Genomic DNA, 21,071 nt, shown 5'->3' on the forward strand with positions numbered 1-21,071 from the left:
GGAGCCTACAGCTTTAGCCACTACTATAGGCTGCTTCACAAACACTGCTCATGGGAACAACCGTGTTGTCAGAGTAGGAACTAAGAGGTCTACAGATCAGAGATCAGTCGCTCAGTTGTGTCCGACTCTTTGTGACCCCATGAATCGCAGCATGCCAGGCCTCCCTGTCCATTACCAACTCCCGGAGTTCACTCAGACTCACGTCCATCGAGTCAGCGATGCCATCCAGCCATCTCATCCTCTGTCGTCCCCTTCTCCTCCTGCCCCCAATACCCTCCAGCATCAGAGTCTTTTCCAATGAGTCAACTCTTAGCATGAGGTGGCCAAAGTACTGGAGTTTCAGCTTTAGCATCATTCCTTCCAAAGAAATCCCAGGGCTGATCACCTTCAGAATGGACTGGTTGGATCTCCCTGCAGTCCAAGGGACTCTCAAGAGTCTTCTCCAACACCACAGTTCAAAAGCATCAATTCTTCGGCGCTCACCCAAAGCAAAGCACTAGCAGTTTTCTCATTTCAGTACACTTGGTTCAACCATTCTGCCCTCATTTAATAAAAGTTATACTCTGCAGGGCAGCTTCTTTCCCAGGCAGCAAACTCCAGGAGCACAGAGACAGTGTATTCTGAGCAGCTCTTGTATACTACAGCAGACATACTTGTCAGCATTACTGAGTGAGAGAACAAGGTCGGGCTGTTTCTTTAATAATTCTTCTCTACTTCCTTTTTGTTAAGTTTTATTTTATTTCAAATGGCATAGAAACCATCTCTGATTTGTATTAAAACAAAATCAAACGCAACTACACATTTGGGTCCTTACTGTTTCTAGGACCCAAGGGTACAGGGGTTTCACAGATCATCTGCCTTACCTGGTTCTTTCTTCTCCTTCTCCTAGTGATCACTACAGTACTCTTTTAAAGGGCTACAAGAATAAATTTACAACCTGTAGAATTCAACTTTAATCTTTTTCGAAATCTTAATTTACTACTGTAAAATCCAGAGAAAGGAAATCTATATTGATCAATCAATGCAGATACAAGTATGTACTTAAATCTAAGGAAGAGTAAGTAAGAGTACAAGAGCCCAATTTTTGATTAAAAAAAAGCAAGAGCAAGTCATTGTGCCACTACAGATGCCAGTGCTTACATGTGTCAGCAGCCCAAGCAACTGGCATGCTTAGACATGGTGACATAGCTCTCTTCAACTCTCCACTGAATTTCAAGTCCAGAGCATGTTTAGTCTTTGTCTTGTTTATCTGTTGATGAAGGGTTTCTAGGAAGATTTAGCAGTGCTTCAATTTTCTGAGCATCATCCTCAGATTGATCTTTCTGTAAATTACTTTCAATTTCTTCAGGGAGGAGCTCAGTAAATTGTAGTCTGGCTTTCCTGTAATGAAAGTACAAGAAAGATATAGCAAGTACTGTTCTATTTTTTTGGCTTTTAGAGTTTTTCTAAGAAAGATAGTATTTATCTTATTCTCTCCTACAACTTATGAGCAAATACTTCTCCTTGCACTTCAAGTACAAGACTTTCTTCTGTCTCATAACCTGTTTCACTTAAAGCCCCTTGTAGGAGTCTCACATTACCAAAATGGACATTGCCAGGGCAGTAGCTCTGATCCTTAAGATATTCCAGAGTTCTCCCAGCAGTGAATTGCAGTTGCTAAAACATCTTGAGCTTGAGTGTGAGCCTTGGAACCAGTCTGTGCTCTTGCCCTCAGGGCCTAGGGGGATGTGAAACCCCCTGCCACTCTGTTAAATTCTGTTGACAGATCTTGTAGGACATGCACAAAGGTTGTAACATTGGTAATCTCAATACAGAGAAGTCAGGACACCACTACAGATGTATATTTACTAGGAGTTAAAATATCTAATTTTCAAATAAGAGATTGGTTCTTTTTCCAAGTCAAGTATTAGTGTCTTCCTTTCTTTAAGTGATTATCAAGGTCACCTATGACTTTCATAAGATTTGATCATTTCTATGTCTCTATGGAAAATATAGCCAGTGTTCTATATTTTCTGCTCACTAAGGCAATTTTTTAGATTCTCACTTTGTTGATTTCTCTATACTATAGTTATTTTCAAGCAAAGAAGCATACATTTTAAAAGTTCTTAACTATTTATTAACTGTCCTCAGAAATACCACATATATATTATATACATATAAATAACCTAAACACTTCTGACACTGACACAGTGACACTATTTCCTTCTGCCAAAATACTCTTTCATTTCTATAAACCCAGTTTTTTACCCATTCTTGAGGTTTTCCTTCTCTAAATAACTGATCAACTTCTCTAACTTTCTTTTTCTGGCTTCCTTTTTCTGACTGGAATACTATTCATATTTTTCCAAATGTTAATTCTTCTATAACCTCCTATATCAGATTCAAATAATCATGTACTTTCCTTACTTTTCCAACTCCTTTCTCAAAGATTCTTTTTTAAAAAAGAAGTCTCATGACACCTAAAAAACTAGAAATAAGCTAATGCTTCTATGCTTTTAACCCTCCATAATATCAAATTTTAAGCTGGCATTCAGAATTTTAAGTGCTTTATAATAGCTTCATATCTCACTCACCCTCTTACTATGGAGAAGAAGAAGGAACAAAACAAACATCACTGTGGTGTGATTCTGCCTTTACAACAGCTGAGAAAACTGATGGCTTGAAGTTAAGGAAAACATCTGTGTTCATAGAATTAATAGTCTAGCTGGTATTTAAGATTTGTTTTCAAGGTTTCACTGGCTCCAAATCAATGCTTTTTCTCCTATAGTACCTAAGTCCTTAGACAACAGATCTATAGATATTAAGAATTTCCATGTATGTCTATGTGAGTGTGTGTGTGTGTGTGTGTGTGTGTGTGTGTGTGTGTGTTGTGTGTGTGTAGCACAAATGGAAGTTTCAAATAAAACCAAGGGAAAAAGAAGACTTCTTATCTACCAGACTACCAAAGAAGCAGCAGCAGATGTCATCTTAGTGGGCAGGAAGCAGAACCATGAGAATCATTTGTACCAAAGCGCTAGACGGCAGACTATTACGATGATCTTACAAAGAATAACAGGAAGTTGGCCATCACTGGATCCCAGGGAGAGACTTATATGAACAAGCGATAGTCTGCGAACAGCCACTATATGCACCTAACACCTATTGAAGCCACAGCAAGAAGTATAATAATTAAATGTGGAGACCTAACATGCTATGTAATGTTCATAGACATACGTGTAAACAAGGATATCACCTTTTAAGTAAAGCCAAGTAAAACTCACTCACTGCTATTCATTTCATTTCCTTTATATAATTTCCAATGCAGTCACAAACATAGGAAAAGAAAAAATATGCAACCAAATAAGATTTATAACATTTAACTTAAAAAAAAAAAGTGTCTAAGGAAAGGTTCTCATTTAGTATCTTTCTTTTTTCCATTCTCCTTAATTAAAAATATTAAAGACCAAGTAGGGTACCAAGTGAAAGACTCAGTAAAAAGAAAGTCTTTGACTTGAGCAGCAATTTAGAGTACCTGTTTCAGAAAGCATCAGTCTGGGGACACAAAAGCCCAAACAATCCAGTCTTAACACACTCCTTACCGTTCTTCCAGTTTCAGCTCCTGGAATGCTTTTCGATCCTTCTGTTTTCTCTCCTGAACTGTTTCACCACAGTACATCTGAAGTGCCATCAACAGACTTCCTATAGGAGTGCTGAGGAGGAGGCAGAGGGGACATTCAGAAGAAAGAGCCGTGAGACCATGCAGAATGAGAGTCTCTGCTCAGGCACGAGGAACACTAACCAGACCACTGTCTCACTGACAGGTGCAGGGACGTCTGACAGTTAAAGCATCCTTGTCAGATAAAAAATATTAAGATAATTTCCTTCCTGGTCCGAACAACAGGAAAAACAATCATTGCAACATCCTAAATTTAACTGGTATAAAAACAACAGGTCTATAAATTGGCTCTTTTTTTTTTTAATCATGAAAGATAAATAAACTAGTAAAAAATATATTTATAAGTTCTAGTTAGCAGCTTTATATTGAAGGTTTCTCAGAAAGGAAATTCATACCAGGAATGGTACCAGACCCTGTAAGGGGCAAGAAATGTGAAGGGTACTTTTGGTTGGGAGAAGGATGCTACTGGCTTTAGGTGTTGCAGCTGCCAAAATATCCTAAAATTCAAGAGTCTGGCACAACTGTCTCACCCAGAATGCCAATAGTTACTCACTGAGAAAATGACTTACATAACAATTATCACAGTAATGATGAGGGTTTTGTTCATATTTTCAAAGAGAAGGGAGTTTTTGACTCTGATACAACTTAAATTCTTTACTTAACATTGTAACCACATTTAAAAAATTATTTTTGCTATGTGGAAATGTTTGTTGATGATGAATGGATAAACAAAATATGGAACTGTATATACAATGGAATGTTATACTGTCCCAAAAAGGAAGGTCCTGTCACATGGATGAAACTAGAGGACACTATGCTTAGCGAAATATGCCAGTTACTAAAGGAAAAATACATGATTTCACTAATATGCATTACTCAGAGTAGCCAAAATCACAGAAACAGGAAGTAGAAAGGTGGTTGCCAAAGGCTGTGTGGGGATGGGGGAAGGGAGCACAGTGTTTAATGGGTACGGAGTTTCAGGTCTGCAAGACAAAGACGTTCTAGAGGCCTGTTGCACAACAACGTGAATACAGTTAACACTACTGAACTGTACACTTAAAAGTGGTTAAGATGGTGATTTTTATGTTATGTGTGTTTTTTAACCACAATAAAAACCTATTTTTGCACCTAATTTCAACAATTTTCCCCTTCAAACCAAGTTGGTATATTAACAAGAAAACAAAAATGTCAGCAACAGATCATCACATGATGAATTTTAACACAAATTTGGAAGGTGAGGGAGAACTCTTCTTTCTATTCAGGTGAATGCCAACTAATAAAGACAGAAGAAATGACAAAACTAGCAAATTAACATTTTGTAACCAGTTATATATTAAATAATAACTGATTACATTAGGGATTATCAATGGATCATTAAAACCACTAAAAGATGGCTGGAGGGTAGATAATTCACACTACCTCATCCCACAGATTACTTATTAAACACAATGGAAAAAGATAACTTTGCAGTGGCGAAATTTAATAGATACCAAATCTGCTAGGCAGAATTCTAAAACGGTCCCCCCAAATTTCCTACCCTAATTTCTCAAATATGAATATATGATAAGAAATTATGCCCATGATTAAATTATGTTATGTAGCAAAGTGGATTTTGCAGATGTAACTAAGGTCACTGATCAGTTGAATGAGTTAATCAAAGAGGAGATTACCTGTGTGAACCATCTGAATACAGAGTTTTTTCCAGTTGGTGGCAGAATGGAAGTCAGAGAGATTCAAAGTATGAGAAGGATTCAACATGCTGGCTGTTGGTTTGAACATGGAGAGGGCATGGAGAAGGAATGTGGATGTCTCTAGGAACAAGGTGGTCCCTGATAGCCACCCAGGAAACAGGGAATTCAGACCTACAGCCACAACGGTTCTGTCAACAATCTGAATTTTATGGAAACAAATTCTTCCCACAGAGCCTCCAGGTAAGAGCCTGCCTGACCAACACCTTGATTTTAGCCTTGTGAAATACTAAGAAGAGAACCCATCTGAGCCCATCCAGACTTCCGACCTACAGGAAAGTGATATAATAAATGGGTAGTGAAGCTTCTTAGTGTGTGGTTAATCTGTTACACAGCAACAGAAAACTAATATATCAAGTTACTTCACTTACAAGGGGTGACATAATATGCCTCTTGACACACACTGAGAAGGACACAACTTCGCCTATGTTGTAATCTTGATGAAAACGTTAAACCTAAATCTAATCATGAGGGGATAATCAAACAAAACTGAGAAATATTCTGGGGGAAAAACAGGCGTGGAACTAGTCTAGCTTAAAGGAACCTAAAGAGATATAACAACAAAATACAATTTAATCCTGGATTCTACAAAATTATATATTATACACACACACACACACAGAGCATTACTGTAATAACAGGAATTCTGAATATGGACTTTATCTTAAATAGTATTGAATCAATGGTAAATCATTTATTGTGATAATTGTACTGTGAAATCATTGGAGAATATTCTTTCTCCTCGGAAATACATGCTGACGTATTTAGGGCTGAAGAATTGTGAGGTCTCAAATATTTCAAATGGTTCAAACAAAAAGAAATATACACATGTCCCACACAAATACTGAGAAAGAGAAAACAAATATGGAAAAATGTGAACAACTGGTGAATCTAAGTGAAGGTTATATGGGTGTTCAACATACTAATTACCTCAACTTTTCTACAGGTTTGAAATGTTTCAAAGTAAAAAGTTGGAGAAGAAAAGTCTTAAAATTTATTAAACTAAATAAACAAACCTAACCTCATTTTTTTTTAATGTGCTTGTTAGCCATTTCTTATTCCTTTTTCTTACTCTTTATAAGTATCTTTGTTCAAACCTCAGTTTCAGGTGTTAATGATATTTAAACAGTTTTTACCCAGTGAAGACCAGAAGTAAAATCAACAACTGGGATACAATCAGAACTGGACAATCAAAGCTACTACCAATACAAGACTGTGCTGTGCTGTGCTTAGTCGCTCAGTCATGTCCAACTCTTTTGTGATTCCAAGAACTGCAGCCCACCAGGCTCCTCTATCCATGGGGATTCTCCAGGCAAGAATACTGGAATGGGTTGCCAAGCCCTCCTCAAAGGGATCTTTCCAACACAGGGATTGAACCCTGGTCTCTTGCACGGCAGGCAGATTTTTTACTGACTGAGCCACCAGGGAAGCTCAATACAAGACTAGAGATCTTTCATGGGATTAAATCCTCTAAGGATTAAATTTGTTCTTTAGAAATGATTCAGATTTTTAACAGGCAAGGCATTAATGAATTAATTAATGTTATATTAGAGTCAAAATATGTTAATACCTACCCCAGCAAGGCTCCAATTATGCCACCAGCTACTAGGCCATGCAGGCCTAAGTTTATTCTAAAAAGACTTCCTGTGATAGCTATTTTAAAAGAAACAAAAAGCAGTATCAAATCATTTTTAAACACCAGAGTTCCATTTGAACATGTTTCTTCTATAAGGACATAAATCTCCAAGTAAGCTTTTTGAACCCAACATCAATATATCACCACAACCTAGACTTCCCATACGGCCAGCTTCTCATCCACTCTGCAAGTTCAAAGGCAGAAAGGTCCCTTAAACAAACAGAACTGCTCAGTCGGTTCTATGGACCCAGCTTCTTCTCATTCTGCTTTTTTGCCAACCTCACCTTAAAAATCTGTTATTTCTTCACTTCTACCTCTTTTAGTTCTTCCTGCTTTAAGGAAAGTTTTCTCCAAATAAACAATAAAAATCTTCACTAGCCACTTGCAGGTCATGTCTTCCCCCAGCTTCGCCCTTTCTTTTTTTTTGGACACGCTGCCCGGCATGTGGAATCTTAGTTCCCCAACCAGGGATAGAACCCATGCCTCCTACAGTAGAAAGGCCATGCCACCAGGGAAGCCCTCAGCCTCACCGGCTCTGTGCTGCTTAGCATCACCTCTCCAGCAGACCTGCAAGTGGGCAGTTGGCCGACACTGCCACCTGGTGGCTGGAGCATAGGTCCTTTTTCCTCACCACCGAGACCGTACACCCAAGATGTCCATTCATTTTCCTCTTTCACTATGCACAAAACAACAAATGCCATTTCAGGTGGTAACATGTTTAAACATTAACATCTGAGGTTTATATTTCTTATTTAAGTATAATATATTCATTTTTTAACTTTTCTATTTCATGATTTTTCTCTATCTTTCAACAGTGTAACTATTATGTGTCTAGGTGTGAATCTTTTCACATTCATTCTTCCTGGAGTTCGTTGAGATTCTTGGATGTGTAGATTAATGTTTTTCATCAAATTTGGGAAGTCTGTGGCCATAATTTCTTAAAATTCTTTTTCTTCCCTTTTTTCCCTTTCCTCTCCATTATTCATATTCTTGGAAAAGACCCTAATGCTGGGAAGGATTGGGGGCAGGAGGAGAAGGGGACGAAAGGATGAGATGGCTGGATGGCATCGCCGACTCGATGGACATGGGTTTGGGTAGACTCCGGGAGTTGGTGAAGGACAGGGAACCCTGGCGTGCTGCTGTTCTTGGGATCGCAGAGTCGGACATGACTGGCCGACTGGACTGCACTGAACTGATTGTGTCTCACAGATCTCTGAGGCTCTATTCATTTGTCTTCATTTTTTAAAATTCTGTCCTTCATAAAAGATAACCTATATCAATCTATCTTCAAGTTCATTGATTCTCCCATGCTCTCTCAAACTGGCTGTTGAGGGCCTTCTCTCCAGTGAATTTTTAATTTCCATTACTGTATTTATCAACTCCAGGATATTCATTTGACTCTTAAAAATAATTTCTATCTTTAGTGATATATTCTGTTTGATAACTATCATCGCATTTTAATTATTGTAAACGCTTGAAGTCTTCTGTCTGCTACTTGGAGCTGGAGTATCTTCCTATAGGGGCATGGCTGTGGTTCTTTGCTATAGTGATTTGCCTGGACCAAGTCTGTGGAGTCTTAGTCTTCTTGTTTAGTAGAGTGCAGCCAGTAGAGGTCTCTGTTCAGTTTTTACTTTTATTTCTGGCTTCCTAGGAATCACACTAGCTTGGCAGACAGCCAGTACACATTTTAAGCCAGTAAGGCTGTCACCTTTTGTCAGTGGATCTGTCTGTGGCTTGAAGAACGCACTCAAGGTTTAGGCAGTTTATAAATCTTCTGGCTTTTACTTTCTGTGTTCATGAGGCCTCACAATAAAGCAGATAAGCAGCTTGCTAGAGCCCTTACCAGTCTCTCCTGAGTGTGCTTACACAGACAGGTAACTTTCCGGAGTTCTGGGGATTAGTAGGTTCTTAATGAAGTCTCCGTTGGCTTTCTGGTTCTCTGGATGTCTTTGGTAGAATTCTACCTCATCCACTAATTGACCGCTTGCCCCGAACACCACCAAAACCTCCAGTTAGCTGTGTGATGTTGTTCTTTCCTAAGTGTTTGCTATTGTTTTCAGCAACACCCTTAGGCATAGAATTTTCTGTGCTCTGCTCCAAATCAAGTCAGTCATCTCCAACTTTAGTATTGGTCTTCCCAGCCTGCCCTGCACTTGTGGAACTTCTGTATCATGGAGCTGGGCATTAGGTGGGAGCAGCCTCAGGCTGAAACACTACAGACTCCCATTGTTCTTATCAAGATTTAGTAGAAATTCTTAAATAAATGCTTCTCAATTTGTTATGTGCCCTTGCTCAGTTCCAGGATCTTTAAGGGGTTGTTTTTGATAATTTTGTCCAATTTTATTATTACTTTTGGAGGAAAGGATTTGCCAAGCTCTCTGGTTATTGAAAATACTTTTATAAGTGTTCAAACAAATACCAACTAATAGTGGTGAGGGAAGATGTCCTTACCTGATTCCAACTTCAGGATAATTTTTTTTTTAATTTTAGTGTTATATTATTTATTTTAATGTTGGTTGCTGGTTTAAGATAAAAATATATTTTCTACCATACATATTTTTCTATTCTTATTTTAATAATATTTACATTCAATCAAGAAACCTTTACTCTACCCTGCTATATATCAAACAATTGTGACATAAAAGGCAAACACTTTCTCTGAATTTCAGGGAGTTGTCTAGTAGGGAAGCAAAACAAGTAAGCTGCTACAACACAGTGTTATAAATGCTTTGATAAAACTGTTCACAGTGAATTATGAGAACACAGGGGAAAGATACGCAAGATAGGAAACTGGGAGCTAGGAGAACCCTCTGAGGAAGCCGAAGCAGACAGATGAACTCAACCTTGAAAGACATGTGTTAAGTATGGAGCTGAATAAAATTAGTTATGGGAGTGGAAAGGTGGATTCAAGCAAGAATTCTTGTAATGCAAGAATATGCTGGGTTTGAGAAATCAAAGTAGATTATAAGGCTCATGCAAGAGTGGTACGTGGAGGTCAGGTCAAGAATCGACCTTAAAAAAAAAAAATCGACCTTAGTGTGATGGGAAACTAAGGAAGAATCTGAAGCAGAAAAGTGCTAAAATCATACTCATGTTTCAAAAAAAGTCAGATAACAGTAGAGGTTTGAAGCAAACCAAGATGAAAAACAGCGAAAACCTGCAGTAGCAGTGGGAAAAGAGGAGGTGAGCGAGTCCAAATATTTAAGAAATAAGACTGACAGAATGAGAAGTTCGGAAAGGGGACATAAAGGGCAGAACCACATCATTAATTGATTTCCAGTTTTGGAATTTAACAGAGTAGATGACAAAAAACATATAGCAGGAGTAGACAGGAGCAAGTGAGGGCAGAAACACAAGAGTTTTCTTTGGATATAGGCACTATAGAATATCCATGTAAAATTTTTCACAAGTTAAAACAGGGCAAGTTCTAGCTGCTCCAATGCTATTAATACCTATTTCTCATTTCATGTTTTTAAATGTTTTCATTAAAATGTTAAGCTCAAATTATGTATATGTGTGTTTGCCTGTGTATTAACAGAAAAAGAGAGAGTGCACCTAAAACAAAGAGCATATGTGATAAAGCAAACGGGCTAAAATGTTAATAACTGGGAATTCCCTGGCGGTCTAGGGCATAGGTCTCTGCACTTTTACTGCCAATAGCCTGGGTTCAGTCTCTAGTCAGGTAACTAAGATTCCACATGCTTTGCAGCCAGAGGTGGGTGGTTGTTGTTATTCAGTCGCTCAGTCATGTCCAGCTCTTTGCAACTCCATGGACTGCAGCACACCATGTTCTTCACTATCTCCCGGAGTTTGTTCAAACTCATGTTCACTGAATCGTGATGCCATCCAACCATCTCATAGTCTGTTGTCCCCTTCTCCTCCTGCCTTCAATCTTTCCCAGCATCAGGGTCTTTTCCAATGAGTTGGCTCTTCACATCAGGTGGCCAAAATACTGGAGCTTCAGCTTCAGCATCAGTCCTTCCAATGAATATTTAGGACTGATTAACTTTAGGATTGACTGATTTGCTCTCCCTGCCGTCCAAGAGACTCTGAAGAGTCTTCTCCAGCACCACAGTTCAAAAGCATCAATTCTTCGGCGCTCAGCCTTCTTTATTGTCCAACTCTCATATCCATACACGACTACTGGAAAAACCACAGCTTTGACTACACAGACCTTTGCTGGCAAAGTGATTCTGCTTCTTTTCAATACACTGTCCAGTTTTGTCATAGCTTTTCTTCCAAGGAGCAAGCGTCTTTCAATTTCATGGCTGCAGTCACCATCTGCAGTAATTTTGGGAGCCCAAGAAAATAAAGTCTGTCACTTCAGCCTAATGGCACAAAGTGAAGAGGAACTAAAGAGTCTCTTGATGAAGGTGAAAGAGGAGAGTGAAAAAACTGGCTTAAAACTCAACATTCAAAAACTAAGATCATGGCATCTGGTTCCATCACTTCATGGCAAATTGATGGGGAAAAAAATAGAAACAGGATAGGCATGGGGTGGGGAGCTTAAAAAAGTTCTTAACAATAACAGAATCTTTGTACTAAAGGATACTGCTCATGGTGCTCCTGTATTACTTTTATTTTTGCAACTTTCTATAAGCCTGAAGTTATTTCCAAACAAAAAGTAAAAAGCTGTTATGTGAAGTATATGCATTTTTCTTATGTGAGGGAATATACATGAATTAGTAAATGTTTGCATCTAAATGGCAGTTAACTTCATTTACATTTCGGTAGATGTACTGGATTTGTACTAGAAATGTAATGAAAATATTCAACACTTTTAAAAAATGTTCATTTTAAAAAGGGCATGTCTACCAGAGGCAGAGCACTTTAAAACAAAATCTAATTTCGTATCATAAAAAATCTGGCTCCTCTCTACTTCACCTCACAATTCTCTCAAGCCACTCCCCCGCATTCACTATGTTGCAGTCATATTATCCTACATTTGAGAAACCTTAGAGCCTTCACCCTTGATGTTACCCCTGCTTAGGCGACTCTTCTCTGCAAGGCCTGCTCTTTTCCATTCTTCAGCTATCAGCTTAAATGTCACTTCCTTAGAAATCAATCAGTCTGTCCACATTAGATCTTACCTCCCCACCTATTTTTTATCATAGCAACCTGTTTTATCCCATACACATTAGATGATAAAACTCAATGAAGGCAAAGACTTTTTTCTGTTTTTGTTCACTAAGTATACCAAAGACCAAGCATATTTTCCATATATCTTGCATTAATGTTAAATGAGATATGATGAGAAGCCAACCAAAGAATTCAGTAGCCATGACTTATAAGTCCTTACATGTTTCCTAAACCACATTTGAGATTGAAATATGAACAAAAATGTCTTACCTCCTGCAATGACAAAATGGCTTAAGGCATTTTTATTTCGGTAAACGTTTAGACCAGTGTTCACTGTACTATGAAGAAGAAAACAAAATTTAAAGCATATCTCAATTACCTTCTTGACTTTAACTTTTTCACTAAAGTGATACGTGTTAGTTTAGACGAGCTTACTATGTCAATCCCTGGTTCCAGCAGGCTCCTTCAGTGTGTTTCAGATTGCTATAATATGCCAGTAAGCAACAGAAAAGTAAAGTAAAGTTCTGCAGAATTCCTCTCATTTAGCAACCCTGTATCTATTTTGATACTAGCTGGCAGGCCTTCATGTGCACGCGTGCTCAGTTGTGCAAGGTGCTCAGTCATGTCTAACACTTTGCAACCTCATAGAAAGCAATGGCACCCCACTCCAGTACTCTTGCCCGGAAAATCCCATGGATGGAGGAGCCTGGTAGGCTGCAGTCCGTGGGGTCGCTCAGAGTCGGATACGACTGAGCGACTTCACTTTCACTTTTCACTTTCCTGCATTGGAGAAGGAAATGGCAACCCACTCCAGTGTTCTTGCCTGGAGAATCCCACGGACGGGGGAGCCTGGTGGGCTGCCATCTATGGGGTTGCACAGAGTCGGACACAACTGAAGCTACTTAGCAGCAGCAGCAGACTATACCTCTCCAGGCTCCTTCTGTCCATGGAGTTTTCCAGGTAAGAATACTGCAATGGATTGCTTCCTCCTCCTCCAGGGGAATTTTCCCAACCCAAGGATCAAACCCACATCTCCGGCAACAGCAGGCAGAATCTCTACCACTGTGCCACCAGAGAAGCCTGGCAGACCATCATCATCCATTGACACAAAACTACAGCTGGACGAATCTTTTGCATAAATAGGTAACAGTTCTTAAGAAAAAGGTATCATAGATCACTTTTATATGGGTCTTTAGATTTTATAATTCCATTTGTTAAAACAATGTGCTCCTCAAAGAATACCTAAAATCCTTTATGAGATTCAGAGAACTTACTTGAATATAGTCACAAACATGGCCGTTCTCCAACTCCAGCGCCAGCCATACCGGATGAAGCCTCGTGTAGCAGCACGATGGGCAGATTGCTAAAGTTAATAAAAAGGCTGTGAGGTTCCAAGACACCTTGATACTTTCTCTATTCTAAAACTATGGTGGAGGAATGTCAACTAGGAAATAGGTAGGAACACCTAAATAGATAGAAACAATAGAAAATCTCTAGAAATATCATTCTTCAATTACTGAAACTTAAATGTACCAGGTGCACTCTATTCTATCACAGGGTATAAAAGGAACTAAGAAATGCAGTGTCAACCAAGTAATTCATCAATTAAATAGCAACTAAGAATCTAAATGACAAATACTATGACAGATATAAAATCAGTATTCAGTTCAGTTCAGTTTAGTCGCTCAGTCGTGTCTGACTCTTTGCGACCCCACGAATTGCAGCACGCCAGGCCTCCATGTCCATCACCAACTCCCGGAGTTCACGCAAACTCATGTCCGTCAAGTCAGTGATGCCATCCAGCCATCTCATCCTCTGTCATCCCCTCCTCCTCCTGACCCCAATCCCTCCCAGCATCAGAGTCTTTTCCAATGAGTCAACTCGTCGCATGAGGTGGCCAAAGTACTGGAGTTTCAGCTTTAGCCTCAGTCCTTCCAAAATCAGTATTAGACATGCTTTTTTTTTTCAAGAAATTGTGGGGAAAAGAAAAAACAGAAAATAAAGAAGGAACACTGAGTAAACTATAAATGGTAAGGATTAAAGTAATACAGATATGCACGAGAGGAAGAAAGGAAGGAAAAAAACCTAATCTTTACTGACCACCTTCTACGTAAAAGTTGCTAACATATTACCTCATTTAATCTTTACAACATTTTCTTCAAGCAGGTGTTAAAAGGCATAAAGAGGAAGTTTCTAATCAAGATCACTCAGCCAATAAAGAATAAAGTCAGAATTGGAAGTTAGGTTGTCTGTTTCCACCGCTCATTTTCATTAACCACCATGAAGCAAGTCTGGCATAATATTGTGAGGGTAAAGCCTAGATTTTTAAAGAATGTGACAGAATCCCTAGATGTAGTCTTAACTACTATATGATACTGGGCAAGTCAAAACCTCTCTGAAAGGTATCAGCGCAAATTCATGGCTTTTAGTAAATAGGTAGACAAATATAGAAACAGAGATATATGTATGAAAGTGTATATAAATCACACACATACATTTCCTAGCTCTATCTGCCTAGACACCATCATACCTCAGTAGCAATGAGCATGCCTAGCCCCAGATCTTGGTTTTTAAATATCATTTTCTTTTTGCCACTTTATTTTTTTTAATTGAAGGATAATTGCTTTATAGAATTTTGTGGTTTTCTGTCATACATCAACAAGAATTAGCCATAGTACACCCATGTCCCCTCCCTCCCAAACCTCCTTCCCCATCCCACTCTTCTAGATTGTCACAGAGCCCCTATTTGAGTTCCCTGAGTCATTTAAATATCATTTTAAAAGAAACAAGGCTGGTGCTTGAAAAGATGAACCAGAAAAACCATGCTGCGCCCCAAAGTAAAGATGTGCTCAAAGACTAACGTGGACGTCATCAAAAGGACACAGGAGCTGGCTTGAAGAGATTCCAACAGTCTAAATCGACGCCAAGTATCAAAATAAATGATGATAATAATGGATTATAAAACCATAGAATAACGTAAAAGCCAACAAGTCCACACTGAATAAATTATAAATGGATAAACGGACAGATAAAAGCTCTTCCTTACAGCAGAATACTAACCAATAAATATACACGGACGATGGAATTACAAAATTACAAAATGGCTGTTTGGTTACCACCACAGTAATAACTATTTTAGGAAAGAGTCAGCACTGAACACTGAAACCAGGGGGTGAAAAATTGATGAAAAATAGGATATTTGCAGAGTCTCAAAGTATCTAGTAAGTATTCCTAAGATACTTATTAACCACAAAGGGAAAAACTCAATAATTTTATAGTGGATAAACATGGCAGGGAACATCTTAACTAAGTGATTAAAGTATCCCCAGTAGAGGGACAAATAGGTATCTCATGCTTCTTATCATTACTTACTGGGAAGGATACAGTATCAACTGTAGGGTATTCCTGTGAAAACACTTAAGTGAAATTTAATCACAAGAAAACATCAAATGTCCAAATTGTGGGACATTCTACAATACAAAATAAAGGCCCAAGTCTTAAAAAATACTGAGGTCATGAAAGTCAAAGAACAATAGAAAAACTGTTCCAAATTAATGGAGACTGACTAGAGAGGCACAACAGGCAAATTCAACATCTGATCCAATACTAGATCCTGGACCAGAAAAACAAATTTTAATAACTTGTTTACTTTAAAAATAACGTTAGTGGGACAATGAGCAAAATTTAATAAAGTCCACTGATAAGATAATAGTACTCTATCAGTATTAACGTCCTGAACTGCATAATAATATTGTGGTTATGTAAGAAAATGTCTTTGTTTTTTAGGAAATGTATGCTGAAGCACTCACCATGTCTAAAACATACTTCCAAGCAGTTCACAAAAAAATAACAGCATGCCTTATACAGAGATAATAAGAAAGCAAATGTGGTAAAATGTTAACATTTGCGGAATCTGACTGAAAGGTGTACAGGAATTCTTTGTACAGTCAGTCCTCTGTATCCCCAGATTTGGAACCTGAGGAAGTGGAACCATGGATATGAAAGACGTATGGTACTACGGTTTTTTTTAAATAAAAGACTTGCGCATTTGTGGATTTTGGTATCCACAGGAGTCCTGGAACCAATCGCTCTTGGACATTATAGGACACTGGCACTACTTTTGCAACTTTAAAAACTTGACACAATTAAAAAAAAAAACACACAAATTTTAAAAAACAAAAAATTCTGAGCCATAACTTCCTCACTAGGACAACAGAACTGATGTACAGATGAAAGATACAGCAAATGAGTCAGCACTCAACAAACTGTAAAGCTCTAAATGTTAATGATTATTTTAGTGTGAGCTAGTGTACTGCATACAGGCTTTGTGAATAGGATAAATACACTACAGCTGAGCCTTGATGATTTATCAGGAGATTAGAAATATATTTCCGAAAGTAGAGCCATGGTGGTGATCGATTCTAGTAAGAAAAGTGGTCTCACAAAGTTTGAGTATGCACGCTAGCATTAGCACTTCCATTGTTGCTGAGAACAGACTGTTTCCTGAATCTTCTCAACCCTACTACCTAACTAGATGATTAAATATAAAGTGAGCAGCTAAAACTGGCATGCCCCCAAACACTATTAGAACACCAGTACGTACCACAGCATCGAGCTGGTTGTGGTAAACTTCTGCTTGGCTCTGCTCAATGTAGCGCTGTTTAGCGTGAATAAATGCTGGTATTCCCCCATATGCCCAGCCGATGATGCCTGCTGAAATTGCTGCCTTGTAAATGTCCTGAAGTTCTTTTGAAGTTCTCTGCCGTTCACTAAAACATCAAAAAGACAATGTTGTTTGGGATTAGTTTATGGATACTGCTCTCCAAAAGACAGTTTGATCAGAATCGTCCCAAATGCTAAACAGGACTTAAATTTTCATGATGGGCAGAACCAATTAAATCTTCTGATGAATTAAATAATTATATTACAAGTAGCTCAAATCTCAGTCAAACTGTCAGAAGTTAGATTAGTAGTTATTCTTGGGAAGGCAGTGACAGAGAAGGGGCACAAGGGGGAGCTTCTGGGACACTGTTAACAGTCTCTTAGGGCTGGATACAGACCTATGTTTAGTGAAAAGTCACTGACAGGTATACTTATGCACATTTTTCTAGGTGCATATTTTATTTATACTGCAATAAAAAGGTTTTTTAAAGGGTTATTTTATTTGATGACTCTTACAGCTATACTATATCCCTGGAAACAGAAAGAATTTGTAAACTGGATGCAGAATTAACAATTACCTTTTTGAATTTTTAGATAACTTTTGGAAATTATAAAAACTTATGAGATTTTAGGACAATGTATGCAAGAATGAATACCTATACATAAAAAAACCCAAATTTTATCTTTCTGAATATTTAATTTTTATGTCATGCTCAGATGGGCCTGTACTGTCTATTGAAGACCACTGAATGAGAAAGCTCATGATGCAGTGGGCAGCACAGACCAACCTAAAATAAACGGAAAAGCTACCATTTCATTCAATCTATTAATCTCAAAAGCATTAGAAACTAGAAGCTATGTTGCAGCTTCCAAGATGTCCTCTGGAAATTGCTCTAACAAACAGCTAAGTTTGTAAGTGTTTAGTTACTAGAAGTAATGGCCCTCCTATGTAAGTAAACTACTGAATATTAATTTTTTACAAACTACTAACTTGTTTTCTTCTGAGACTGTACAAGTGTTTATCTAATTCTAATTCTATATAATTTATCTAATTCTAACAACCACATTTCTGAAATCAGAATCAGTGAGTTCTTATAGTTCCCACATATACAAGAGAGAAACCTAAATAAAATTTCTTAAGAAACGAATTCTTATATCAATAGGAAAAACTGCTATAATCTAAACTTTATATTTTATCTTATATAATGAATCAAACCAAAAACATTTACACAAAAAGTGGGAGAACTCGGAAAAGAGAAAATGAAAAAAGAGCTTAAGATTTAACAAGCCAGGAAATGCATACAATATCCTCTTTTTCATCCTCTGAAAAATTCCATGACATAGCAATATTTTTTCTTCATAATATCAACAGACACTCTATGAAGTTACATGACTGGGCCTAAGAACTAATGAATGGTAAACAAACAGGGAAAAGTGGTGGAAAGGACCTAGACTGTAAGTAGCAACAATGGGGTTGTAGTTCTGGTTCTGTCATCCACTGCTAAGTGACCTACAGGTAGATCACAATCATTCTGAACCTTGGTTTCCTCACCCATGACATGGAGGGGACAATGAAAGTTATATTAAATTATCTTTCAAGTTTCCTTCAGCTCCAACATTCTGTGGTTTATAAAGCTGATCAAAATAACCTTTTTCAAATGAATTTGAGTCAGTTCTAGTGAGGTGGATGAACTTAGAGCCTGTTATACAGAGTGAAGTTAAGTCACAAAAACGAGTATCATACATTAATGCATATACATGGAATCTAGAAAAATGGTACTGATGAACCTATTTGTAGGTCAGGAATAGAGATTCAGACAGAGAGAACAGACTTACAGACACAGCAGGGGCAGGTGAGGGTGGGAAGAATTGATATACATACATTATATATAATGTATATAAAGAATTGAAATATATACATTAGCATATGTAAAGTGAACAGATAGCTAATGGGAAGCTGCTGTGTAACACAGGGAGCTCAACCTGGTGCTCTGTGACAACTTACATACACGGGATGGGGTGGGAGATTGGAAGGGGAGGTTCAAGAGGAAGGGAACCTATGGCTGATTCATGTTGCTGTATGGCAGAAACTAACACAACATTGTAAAGCAACTATTTCCAATTAAAAATAAATAAATCAACAAAAATAAACCTTTTCTGTTGTGTACTACATAGGATAGTTCACAAGTATCTCAAATAAATTTGGAACGACCAATGGAAGGGCGGCCTCATTATCTTTAAAATAAGATGATGAAATCTAAAGAAAGTAATTAAATACAATTCTACTGGCTCCCCTGCTCTATTTCAGCAACATAATAAAGCTTCAGTGTTAATTTAACCAGTTGATACTACAGTGTAGTATATGGGAAGTTCAGTTCAGTTCAGTCGCTCAGTCGTGTCCGACTCTTTGCCACCCCATGAATTGCAGCAGGCCAGGCCTCCCTGTCCATCCGGAGAAGGCAATGGCACCCTACTCCCGTACTCTTGCCTGGAAAATTCCATGGACGGAGGAGCCTGGTAGGCTCCAGTCCATAGGGTCGCTAAGAGTCGGGCACGACTGAGCAACTTCACTTTCACTTTTCACTTTCATGCATTGGAGAAGGAAATGGCAACCCACTCCAGTATTCTTGCCTGGAGAATCCCAGGGACAGAGGAGCCTGGTGGGCTGCCGTCTATGGGGTCACACAGAGTCAGACACGACTGAAGCGACTTAGCAGCAGCAGCAGCAGCAGCAGGCCTCCCTGTCCATCAGTATATGGTAAAGTACTTCATAAAAAGGGAAAACTTTTCACCGGTAAGTGAGGAATAAAAATGATGAAATTAATTATCCTGAGTTTTCCATTAAAGTTAATTCAATTGAAAGGGTTATCATTTATTCTGACACCGCTTTACTTGTGAATCCAGCTAATATCTTTGCAACAACAGTTGCTACTATTTTTTTATACATTCCTTATTTGGCAGAGTAAAAATTTTAACAACTGTGTTCTCTCTCCAACCTTCATTTTTGTGGCAGGAAGGAGGGCTACTGTTCAAAAAGCATCAGAAGCATACTTGTGAATCCAGCTAATATCTTTGCAACAACAGTTGCTACTATTTTTTTAATACATTCCTTATTTGGCACAGTAAAAATTTTAACAACTGTGTTCTCTCTCCAACCTCCATTTTTGTGGCGGGGAAGAGGGCTACTGTTCAAGAAGCATCAGAATCTGTGATCAAGTGATACACGAATAAGAATACTGGAGTCCTCCAGATGTTGGTTCTAGGGTCACTAAATAGCTTACTCTAATTTTTCTAATTTGTAAAGTCAGGGGATTATATTAAAGACTATGTTTAGACTCCCTAAACATTCCTAAAACTTCTTATTTTCAGTTAGTCTCACCCTCTCCATCTGAAAACCGGCCTGTCAATCAACAGAACTATCAAATAGCAATGTTAGGATACAAGCTTGAGGTACATTATATTAAACTCCAAATCCCGCAAAAGTAAATCACACCACTCTGGGGTCCTTCGCCCCAGATGACCCAGGCTGCAGGTCACCTCCTTTGTAGCCCCTCCCCACAGACCGAAGGCACGTTTACTCTTTGACAAACAGCTCCCGGAGGCGGTCCCATCCGGATTCCGGGTACTGGGGTTCTGAGACGAAGGAAGACAGTTCCTGGTCCTCTACAAGAGCCTTGGGATCGGCTGCCACAGCTGCGGCAGCAAAGACCCGAGGAAAAGGTCTCAGCGACCTGCAGAGGAAGCTCCGCGGGGCCGGCGGCCGCGCCTCCATGACCCTCTCCGAACCTGTCGACAGACACTCGCTTGGGCGCTTAGGAGGCCAAGGCCTCACGAAGTGCGGTGGGGGATGAGCGAGGGTAACTGCAAGAAGGAATGGGAGAGTATCTTTACACTAGTCCCGAGTTAAATTGCAGCCGTATCCGTCGACACACCGCTTGACACACAGGCCCTCGGTGCCAAGCCTAACTTTGGAGGTACTATGACACACGAGACAGGAAGTCCCTCCCCAACGAGAGCAAAGGCTGCGAGACTGGGCAAAGCCGGAACCGGAGCCGAACACACTTCCGGCTGGGGGCGGGACGGTGTCAGGCCAGCCCCCGGAAATGAGGTAATGGCAAGGAGCCAAGCTCAGCGCAGTCTGACTTCCGGTGCCGTCCTTCTCACCCTTCTGTGACAGGGAAACACGGTGGCAGGTAGATTGCAGGCGGGAGGATGTGGTCTTACGCTGAAGTGAAAGTGGCTCAGTCGTATCCGACTCTTTGCGACCCTATGGACTGTAGAGTTCATGGAA

At 39.0% G+C, this 21,071-nt stretch overlaps 1 protein-coding gene across 8 annotated transcripts; it reads right to left on the minus strand.

Annotated features, from left to right (window-relative positions):
- Positions 1–718: 718 nt before the first annotated feature.
- On the minus strand, positions 719–20,773 carry TIMMDC1 (translocase of inner mitochondrial membrane domain containing 1). Of its 8 annotated transcripts, none has more exons than XR_015165067.1 (8): positions 20,512–20,773; positions 16,722–16,887; positions 13,393–13,481; positions 12,389–12,456; positions 7,570–7,715; positions 6,978–7,056; positions 3,579–3,689; positions 719–1,380 (listed from the first exon to the last, which is right to left on the minus strand). XR_015165067.1 is itself a non-coding variant. In XM_086404491.1 (7 exons), exons 1-7 carry the CDS (start codon positions 20,550–20,552, stop codon positions 1,230–1,232), a joined length of 705 nt encoding a protein of 234 aa, XP_086260617.1. In that variant the 5' UTR covers positions 20,553–20,773; the 3' UTR covers positions 719–1,229. The 8 variants fall into 8 exon arrangements, 6 of the variants coding, with proteins under 6 accessions (XP_086260617.1, XP_086260590.1, XP_086260640.1 ...); XR_015165063.1 differs by having other exon boundaries at positions 20,359–20,773; XM_086404491.1 differs by lacking the exon at positions 7,570–7,715.
- Between the last annotated feature and the right edge of the window lie 298 nt (positions 20,774–21,071).

Source organism: Bos grunniens, chromosome 1 (genome assembly GCF_055505025.1).
Source record: "Bos grunniens cultivar Pamir isolate PY7600 chromosome 1, Bosgru_T2T1.0, whole genome shotgun sequence".
NCBI lineage: Eukaryota > Metazoa > Chordata > Mammalia > Artiodactyla > Bovidae > Bos > Bos grunniens.

Coding starts and splice junctions, on each gene's coding strand:
- TIMMDC1 (XM_086404464.1), bottom strand. CDS start 20,552: ATGGAGGCGCGGCCGCCGGCCCCGCGGAGCTTCCTCTGCAGGTCGCTG. Junction 16,888..20,358: donor CGGGAGCTGTTTGTCAAAGA/GTAAACGTGCCT, acceptor TTGATGTTTTAG/TGAACGGCAGAGAACTTCAA. Junction 1,381..3,578: donor GAGCTGAAACTGGAAGAACG/GTAAGGAGTGTG, acceptor CTTTCATTACAG/GAAAGCCAGACTACAATTTA.